The 10,297-nt window shown below is 29.7% G+C and overlaps 2 protein-coding genes across 4 annotated transcripts in view; one reads left to right on the forward strand and one right to left on the reverse strand.

Moving 5' to 3' along the window:
* LOC106684340 (uncharacterized) overlaps positions 1–9,748 on the reverse strand; it is a 34,404-nt gene extending 24,656 nt beyond the window's left edge. For all 3 annotated transcript variants that reach the window (XM_014426367.2, XM_014426366.2, XM_014426365.2), the window contains exon 1: positions 9,656–9,748. In XM_014426367.2, the coding sequence (XP_014281853.1) occupies positions 9,656–9,695 (40 nt within the window). In that variant the 5' untranslated portion in view covers positions 9,696–9,748. The remainder of the gene's footprint in view (positions 1–9,655) is intronic.
* On the forward strand, positions 8,899–9,625 carry LOC106684343 (uncharacterized). The gene is made up of 3 exons (XM_014426368.3): positions 8,899–9,152; positions 9,231–9,366; positions 9,442–9,625. The coding sequence occupies exons 1-3, from the start codon at positions 9,020–9,022 to the stop codon at positions 9,560–9,562; spliced, it is 390 nt and encodes a 129-aa protein (XP_014281854.1). The 5' UTR covers positions 8,899–9,019; the 3' UTR covers positions 9,563–9,625.
* Positions 9,749–10,297: the final 549 nt, after the last annotated feature.

Genomic DNA, 10,297 nt, shown 5'->3' on the forward strand with positions numbered 1-10,297 from the left:
TTATTACTAACTGTGAGCACACATGTGTCATCAGCATACGTGGTAAGGATAGTGTTAGGAATTGTTGGGATGTCAGCTGTATAGACGGTGTAGATACTTAAAAAGTAAAGTAATTACTTTGGATTGCATATTTTCCAAATTATAAGCGATAAATTAATAATAACACCGCAATCATTTAGCTTCTTTTGCGAATATTTAAAAAACAAACTAATAAAGTATTAATCAATTAATATTTATATACTAATTATTTGTTATTTTAAATATATTATTTCACTTTTTATTTAACAATAACTAATTGATTTTTTTTCATGTAAAATTTTCTGGCAAATGTTAGAGACAATACAGATGCTACGTGAACAATTGTTAAAATTGGGATTATAGAAAAGCTATTTGATTTACCTTCCGCACAGGACGACTCCTATAAACAGAGTGGTTGGTTCTTCATAAAGAGTATCATCATTACCTGGGAGAGAAAATAAGTGTTTTCATGTGTGTTTAAAGGTAACCATCCTATTCTGGTCAAGTTTTCATTTCTTGGGACCGCCTCGAAATAAAAGTCAACCCTCCCACGCCTTGGTCGTATTCAAAGACCGAAGTGGTTGATATGACCGATGCCTTAACTTCCTCGTATACAAACTCCGCCTCCTCCCCAATAATGATAAGTTAAAAAACTTAGAAGAGAATCAATTTCAAGATCAGAAATAACCAAAACAAAACAATAATTTTTCCCGCCTATCGCCCATAACAGTGATAAGGTTGATTATGTTACAACAGTTCATTGTCAAGAAATATAGATAAAACAGTTAAACTTGCCAGTTAACGCGACTATTAGTTTGTTTTTTTCGGCCAAGACTCCCATTGGAGTCCTATACTGCCTAACCATGGTTGGAGGTCAAAGTTCTTCATTTTGTGGGACCGCCACTCAATGAAAAAAGTCAACGTCCCAGGCCGGACTCGAACCGGCACCGCCAATAGACATCAATTGGTAAGACTGTGTCTTAACCAATGAGCTAGGGTGGCCCAACTATTAGTTCACCAACATTATTTGTACTATCAACTATCAAGCCAAACTTAGTGCAGCATTACTGTCGTGACCGTATGTGATGTCATGACGGCAAATACCAAACATGATAGTGGCTGTGATTGTTGCTCCAATGACTGTGCGATAGTTCACTATCAAGGCGTGTACATGTGACAGTTGCTTCACTGAGGATATTCAGTATCAACTATCACGTTAAAGCTAGTTAGGCAATACAATCATGAATGTAACTATCGTACAATTGCCGTTGTAACGACGTTACTGATTCCTCGAGTGCCGAAAATAGTGGTGGAGATTTTTCGGGTAAGTGGGTATATACAAGGGAAGTTTGGTCGGGAGGATCGACAGCACTGACAACAACTCAGTTGTGGTTATGCTACCTTCCAACATGGCTATGACAGTAATGTACTGTCTTTAGTTTAGGTGCCATTTTAGACTGTTGATGTGAGATGTGCTGCATTATACCTGCAAATATAAGATATTGTATTTTGTGTCCTAATGAAACCTGTATTAGTGCAATGTTAATTAGTGTTTCGTTTTTCAGTAGGCTGTAGGCTTTGTTTATAGACTTTTCTATTTAGCCAAATAATTGTTTTCTTACTTTATTTAAAATTTTCACTATTCAATTCACAGTACGCTGCCTTGCGCAATACTTCTATTATAAATTACTTATAATGAATGGGGTCAGAACCAATGAAATACATCTTACTTATATGCTAGTAATAACTTTCAGTTTGTTTAGGAATATGGTAAGAAGAATTTACGGTAATAAATATAAATTAACAGAAGAGCTCCAATTTTTTTTAACAGTATGTTTATTTTCATGAATTTTGTCTATCCATATATTTGTCCACCATAAATCCAAATCCGTCTGAATTAGTAAATCTAGATTTTTTTTTCAGAAAGTCGTAATTTTGATCTTTTATTTAAAAGATGAGTCGTAAGTTAAGTCATTTGAGTCGTAAGTTAAGTTTAGTCCAGGTCATATTTTATTGTGTCAATCCAAGTCAAACTATCAAATACTAATAAATGTTATAAACTGCATTTAAATTTATAATTTGTTAACATGAATTCGTGATCTCAAAATCTTGGAATCAGATAACATTGCTTTTGAATTATTCAAACCAATGAACTGACATCGACCCAGGGAGAGGATGGAACAATCCTAACAAGACATCAAAATCCTAAAACTTCACTCCACTTTACCACAACTGGCCAAAACAAATCTCAACATGTAGCTCTTAGAAATTAACCCTATCATTAATATTATGTATTTATTTAAAAAACAGATACAGTACATTACCTTGACCAGAGATAAAGACTGAATGAGGATATTGCACACTTTTCGCAAACTATTTCAAATTTTAACGGACCAAAATGAAATTCCAATATCTCAAAAAAAGTCCCACATAGTTTAACTTCAAATTATGTTTAGAACAATAACCAAAGGTTTTAGCAGCTTGGCTTGAGTAAATTACAGAACTTCATGTAACAAAAATTACGACCATACTCAGTTGGGCAGACATAGACATAGACATAACCCTCAAGTTAGGCAACTTTCAGATAAAGCAATAAATACACTGTATCTACTTCTATTTAACTGAAGAAAAACAGTAATATTTATAGTAAAATTCGTTTTAAAAGGTACCAGTCTTCCTCAAACTCATATCTATAGATTCCAAATGTTACGTCATGCCATTCAATATATCTTTTTTAAATTATAAATAAATAAATAATACATTAAAGGAGATAGAATTTTAATGGTGCTTAATAATGTTACAGGGAGCGCGATGGCAGGAGTTCGAAAAGGTAATCAAAGCCCTATTTCTGCCCTTTAATACCGTTCGGCTGTGCAAAATAGTATAACCCCAACGCCGTTATAGTCTGCAACGATTTTTCTTTTCCAAGTCATGAATCAAATATCAATTTTTCTAAGAGTGTAATATAAAACTGTAATATTTAAATAAATTTAACCTGCAATATAATTATGTTTTTCTTCATTTGAAGTCTTTACTCAAGGTTTCGAATTTAAACTACATTAAATTATTCTTATTCATACTAAATTACATTTTTTAAATATTTGAAATACGAGTTGATATATATAAATATCTGGGTACAGATGTACGCAAGATTTAATTTATAAAAATAATATAGTTCAGCTAATAAATAAAAACAATAACCAACGATTTTTATTTGGCAAAATAAATGTAGACAATGAACTATGTGTGTGAAAGAGCTTGTATTTTTTAAAAATAAATATTTATAACCATTCCTTCTAGTTACACCATTTATCAACTATTTATATACTATTAAGTTTTATAGATAATAGCTTAATAGAAAAAAACAATACGATAAATACTTTCTCAGCCTTGAAACACTTGAAGTCCGTTTTAATATAACTCATTTCTTCTTATATCCAATGCCATAAGATTCCATGACATTCAAGATATGTTATGCGATTTTTCGATTTATATAAGTTTTAGTTTATTATTTTTTATTTTAGAAAAAAAAACTTTAAAAGAGAACGGGAGGATTTTTACGGTACCGGATTATAAATTGACAAAACGTCATGAATCGATTTTAAAATTGTTTTTACGAACACTTGATACAAATGACCCCTTTGAACACACCATTAACGAGTTAGAAGAATTTTCCATTAGATATTTTGATAAAATTTATGAGAAATCTCACAGGAAAAAAAATGTTTTTTATTAAAAAAAGATACCCGTAACCATAAGGGGCGTACTAAATTGATAAAATTTTATCAAGAAATTAACGATAAACAGAGGAAAAGGAAAGTATACTTGCTGATCACATGTCTGTGTAAATTTTGTTTTCTCCTTTTCATCACTGGTTTATTCTTTGTTCTAATTTCGCAAAGCTCTGAATATTTTGATACTTTATTACTTCAATTCAAGTTTATATTTTTTTCTTGATAATGAGAAAAACAATCACAAAAAAATCGTAGTGATCTCTAATGATGGACTTTTTTTTTCTAATACATTTCAATAATAAGTCACACATAGCTGTATTTAATTTGAGGTTCAAAGTCTACTTCATGTTAATTACTCCCCATATTACAGTGTTTACAAATGAAAAAAAAAATTGATTATACCATTGATTTGAATATCTAAAATACAGAAGTATTTTTAGAAAGTGTTGATCATATCCTTAAACAGAATCAAAAAGCAACATGAAACTGATTCACTTATCTATACACTAATTATTTAGTCATCATAGAAAACTGTTGAAGATCTATCTGGCCTCAATAGACTTTTGGTCAGACGTATGAGATGCACTGTGCACAGTCAGACATATTTGAGTGCTTCAATTAAAAATAACCACATTTAATTTGTTAATTAGCCTTTTGTGAACAATGAGTATATAAAGTTAAGCTCAACCAGAGTCAAGCATGAAAGTAGAGGAGAAGTAAGGCATACATGGCAAATAATGTAGAAAATAACCAAGCAAGACTCATCCAATCAGCATGAAATGATGACAATATTATTTTATCAATCAAAATCATTTATTTTAATAGAAAAATTTCATTCAATGTAAAAATAGAAACAGAACATCTCAATTTGGCCAAGATTATTTTTTTTTTAATCGTTTTATTTTTCATTTTTCGTATTTAATTTTTTTGTTTTAGTTTAAAATATGTCAAAAATACAATGTGAAGTCTATTCTGCACCTATCCATACAGTTTACTATTCAATCATTTAAATTCCAACACAATCCACTCATTTTCATTCATAACCTAAATCACTTTTTTCTCTTGATCATGGTTATTTGATTATTTAGTTCCACTTGATAAATTACCGTAATAAATTAATCAGAGAGAAATGCTCTATTTAATCAGCAATACTACCCATATACATTGGATTATATTTGTACACATTATTATATGAACATATACACACATTTAACAAAGATAAAATTTTTTTGTTTCTCTATCATTTTTTTCCATTATAGCTTAATTCAACAAATTTTAAATTTTATTTAATCACAATTTTATTTTTCTTATTTTCCCTCTAAAACTGAGTTACATTTAGCCTTATTAATTTTTCACTCTTTTTGTTCCATTGTCAATTATTTTCTCTTTTTTCCACCTTGTTTCGTTCTCAACGATCCTCTCTATTCCACTCTACTATATCTCCCTCCTCCAGTGATCCGTAAAATAAATTAAATTAATTACACAAGTTCAATTTAAATAAAACTAAATTCATGTTATTATGAACAAATAAAAATATATAAATAAACTTAAATGTAATATCCAGGGCAGTGTAACAGTTAAAACTAGTAAATCATTTTTTTTTAAATGTTTTTATTTTGATGTGCTCTGATATAAAGTTTTTTAGGTCACGAACGTATAGGTTATGTTCATCTAAATCGGGACTTTGGCCCACAGTGCAACGGCCTGATACCTTACTCTTTCTTTGATGAATGATCTGAAATTCTATATCAGCACCTCAAATATTGAGAATTTCTAGCAGGATCAATAAGTATATTTCTAAATTTTGGAATATTTGCTCAAAAAGTACGTTGATAAAAATAAAGCGTAGATTGAAAAGCTGTGGGCAAAGCTAAGGAGAACAAATTGTATATGAATAATTTTTTTAATTATTTTTATAATTGCGTTCTCTTAATTCTTCAGTTAAAAGTTTATATCGCCTATTTATGTCGTAATACTTGTGTCAATTGTTAAAGTTTTAGCTAATCATTTGTGTATTTTGTTTATTATTCTTACTTTGAAACTCTAAATACAATCTTATTATAATATGAAATGATGTACAGATGATTAGTAATAATAAAAAATGCAATAAATAATAAAAATAACAGAAAAGGTAATATTTTTATTTAAAATTAAATAATAATAAAAATTAATAGAGATCAATTACAAACAGGGGAAAATGTTTCCATATAGTTGGTATCATAATATTATTATTGTTTCTACAATAGGTTTATTATTATATTGTGTTTGTGCCAAAACTATATCTATTATGTACGTACACTATTAGGTATAAATGTTTATTCTGCAACTTACCTGTTACTGGAAATAGAGAAAATACATCACAAATTAATAACAATTTACACCACAAATTAATAACGAATTTATATTAACTAAAACACCATGTTTTCGAAGGGGATCAAGTTATCAATGAGAGAAAAATTTATTTTATATCTGTTTTTCGCCCATTGGCCAAACTGCTGCGTTTGATAAATCATTTTTTATCTGAGCAGCATATCTCTGGAACTCCATTCCCTCTAACATACGTCATGAACCAACCCTTCCCTCGTTTAAAACCTTTAAACAGTACAGATATTCTGTAACTATCTTTTTGTTTGGTTTTTATGTATTTAATCAGTTAGTTTTTTTAATTTTTGTTTCTCTGTATTTAAAATTATTTATATACAATTTCAATATAATTTATAATTAAGTGTAACCTTACTGTTTTTTGGCCAATACATGTTATTGTAAAAATTACTTTTGTATTATTCTAAAGGACCTAGTCCCAGAATAATAAACTATTTTTTATTTCATTTTATTGATAGCAAACTATAAAAAAACTAAAAAGAATACAAAATCTGTGCATCTGAACTCATGTTTTATTTATCACAAACACTTCTTAAGACCACTGACATACCAAACATATTCTATTGAACAATAACTTATTCAGATTAAAGAACAATCATATATTATACAGAAAAAGTTTTATAATTAAACTGTATATTCCTAAACACATTAATAGATTTTTACTTCTTGGTTTTTTATTTTATTATATACGTATTAAGTATCTGTGTTCACACATAATTTCACATACATAGTGTGTATATTCGTATAAAATTATTTACTTTCCATTAATTATTTATATTTGTTTTCTTGTCTTAAGGCTTTAAAATTCTAGTAATTTTATAACCTTCACTGTGAAAGTTTTTAACATAAAGATATATAATACGAAATTAAAATTTTTGGAATAAAATCATTATTTTTATCTAAAAATGTCAGTTAATCCTGACAAATTACTATTATGTAATTTTATGTACGATTTACAGAGGTAACGAATGCACTATCATTCATGCAACTATATTATACTTTTTTGATCATTCATATAATATTTTCAATACAACAAAACGAACAGTCAGGTGATCCTCGACGCACTTGGGGCGAAAACAGGTAGTGTCTTGATAATTATTGCTATCGATTTTCTGAGCATTAATCAGGTGAGGTTATGACAGATAATAACGAAAGTTCTACAATGGGTTTTTACTTATTGATCAGTAAAAATGGTTGAACAATGGCGTATTAAAACATTTTGAACTTAAAAATTAGATATCTGAATCAGTTTCATTTTACATAATAAAATATTTTATGACACTGAAAGCTGTACTACAAAAAATCTCCGTTACAAGAAAATTGCTTTATAACGTTATATTCGTTCAATAATTTAAATTTTTTTATGTTGTTGCTAATAAAAAAATAATGTCAATAAATAAAGAGCTTTAGATGGCATTTGTATTATCATAAATCATTTACGATACTTTTAGACTACTTTATTGATTTTTTTTTATAATACAGTATATCAACCATATTTCATAAACGTCATTAAACCAAGGATGAGATATGACGTACAAAATAGTCATTTACCTAGAAATATGTTTCGTAAATATTGTGGTTCAAATTGTTGTAAACTTTTGAAATCAACATTTGGATAATACTACTTTTGAAAATTAGTATTGAAACCGAGGTCAAGAGTTATTCCTTTGATCATTTTAAAAATACGTTTTGAGCAATTTTAACTATACCATTTGCTACTGACAATAAATTCGTCCCTTTTCCCCATTAATTTTTATTCATAATGTATTTCAAATTGCGACAAAAGAAAATCAAAATTTTCGTACGACTGTACTAAACATAAAATATTATAAAAAATATAAACTGGTTTACAAGGACTTTTTAAACTTCATGATATTTTTACTAACCATGGTGAATAATTTTTAAGATATTATAAGTGCTTTTGATTCCACAATTTGCTCTTTTTAGAAATTTATTTTCAACCCCACTCGAAAAATAATTAAATGTAATTTTTTTTCGAAATTTTATTATTTTAATTTATGTTGTTTTAAGAAGCTTTTGTCTTTATATCTTTAACAATATAATCTGGACTCTTAATCAATGATTTATTAGTAAGGATTATAATTGATTATATAAAAAAAAATTATTTTATTGATCATAATTCGATTTAGTTTAATCATTTTTATCAATATCGCATTTCTTACAGTTAAAGTTTGAAAATGGTATTTAACAGAATTTTAGAATCTTTAACAAGTGATTTATTTTATAATTTACCAAGGATCAGAATCATCCAAATAATAAATAATAATTTATTATAATAATAATTCAATTATCAATCAGGTCCAAGACGAGCCATTACTATTTCAAAAGAACAAGTTTCCTTATCTCACGCAACATTTAATTTTGAAGTGTCATATATCTATTTAAAAAAAATCTCATTTTTATATCTTTTATAAAGTGGTCATAAAAATTAGATATGGTAATTAATAAACAGTCATTTTATGCCGGTGGAAGGTAAATAGTGTTATTGTGTTGGAATGGATCAATGAGGCTGCGTTGCTATGGTAACTGATGCAACCCTACATTGATTGGTCCTGGGGCACCATATATACCCAATTCTTGACCAATCAGATCTCATTTCTCGTTTTATAAAGCTGTTCTTGAGCAAATAGAATCTTTTGAATATCTAAAGAGGTCCAGGGATTCGCTTTGGGGACTCGTCCTGTTCCAATATGGAGGCTGTGACGGGGAGGAAATCAATATACTCCGGCGTAGTGAAAAGACTCAACGGCTTTTTCCTTCAACATTGAAATGAAGACAACCGGCACACTTCGGAGGGGGCTATCGGAATCGATGCGGCTGTTTACTCAGTTGCTAAGACCGAGTTATCCAGGGCGGCTTCGAGAATGGACGACACGGCAAAGAGCGATTCTTCTGTGAAAGAGGTCAAGAGGACCAGGCCTCCAATCAAGCTGTGCTTCCGGCAGAAGGTGGATATCGGGAGGTCCAATATCGTACCTTTCAGGCCAAGAGCTTATGGTAAATTTTTAGTATAAATATAATTATATTTACATATTTAAAAAAAAGTTGGATTAAAAAACTAAATAAAATTTTTAGTACACTACGTTACGAGAAAATTTTACGCCCCCGATTACACGACCAAATGCTCCGAAGAGACATACCAAAAGGTGAAGCTGGAGTACGAGAATGATCCGAAAAAGAAGTACGGCTATCCGGTACTAGAGAGTCACAGGTGGTTATCAAATTACTTTCTTCTATACATAGTCGTTTTTAACATACATATTAATTTATTACATATTTTTTAAAGATATGGCTGGTACTGGGACGTCAAATTCCACGACCCGGATTCCGTCAAGGACAGAAGGTTAAATTTTCCAAAAACCAAGCCTCCTTTTTATTTTCAACCATTGTCTAAACCGACCTTGTAAAAGCCTTCGATATTGTCAGAAATATTAAATATAGCCATTGTGTAGCTTTAGCGTGTGTGTTTAATTTCCTATCGACTATTATACAGGGTGTACCTGTCCGGTTGATGGTGACGAGGTAGTCATCATCTGTCATATCCAGGGGGAGGTCAGTCTGTGCTGAGACGGATAAGGCAGAGACGACCAGGATGGCAGTTAGCATCTCACTGAGGCGTCGGCCCCCTCGTCCCCTGTCGGCCCTATCCGCAACTAAACCCTTTCCCTCCCGCCCTTAGCTCACATTTCGAAAAATTAATTTAAGAAATAAATTAATCAATTTACATGAAAAAAACATCTATAGGTTATGTACGACAGCTGGCACTACTGCTATTTTGTACATAATAATACAAATTACATTGAACGAATTAATTTAATTTTTTGTTTGTTGCGTTTTTAACCAGGTGTTTTTTTAACCCGTGTTCTTCTTTTGTATCGATGCTCATTTTATTTCCTTCTATTATAATCGAATTACATTTTAAAGATTCACGAGGTTTTTTTATTGATTTAGTTTGAGTATGTCTAATATAATATAAATCATTCTAATTATATATTTATAAATCATAAGTTTCAAGTGAAGAAACAAGATCCTTGAACCTACTAAGGGTGTTGTTTACTGTTAATATTTTTTAAAATAATACAGTAACATGTATCAATAAGAGGGAATATATAGATACAGTAACGGGTATCAATAAGAGGGAA

This window comes from Halyomorpha halys, unplaced genomic scaffold (assembly GCF_000696795.3).
Source record: "Halyomorpha halys isolate HHAL.00 unplaced genomic scaffold, Hhal_1.1 Scaffold571.1, whole genome shotgun sequence".
Lineage (NCBI taxonomy): Eukaryota > Metazoa > Arthropoda > Insecta > Hemiptera > Pentatomidae > Halyomorpha > Halyomorpha halys.

What these genes read in the sequence shown, in the direction of transcription:
- LOC106684343 (XM_014426368.3), top strand. Translation starts at nt 9,020, where the DNA reads ATGGACGACACGGCAAAGAGCGATTCTTCTGTGAAAGAGGTCAAGAGG. An exon ending in TTTCAGGCCAAGAGCTTATG is followed by an intron (nt 9,153 to 9,230) that starts GTAAATTTTTAG and finishes TAAAATTTTTAG; the next exon opens with TACACTACGTTACGAGAAAA. An exon ending in CCGGTACTAGAGAGTCACAG is followed by an intron (nt 9,367 to 9,441) that starts GTGGTTATCAAA and finishes TATTTTTTAAAG; the next exon opens with ATATGGCTGGTACTGGGACG.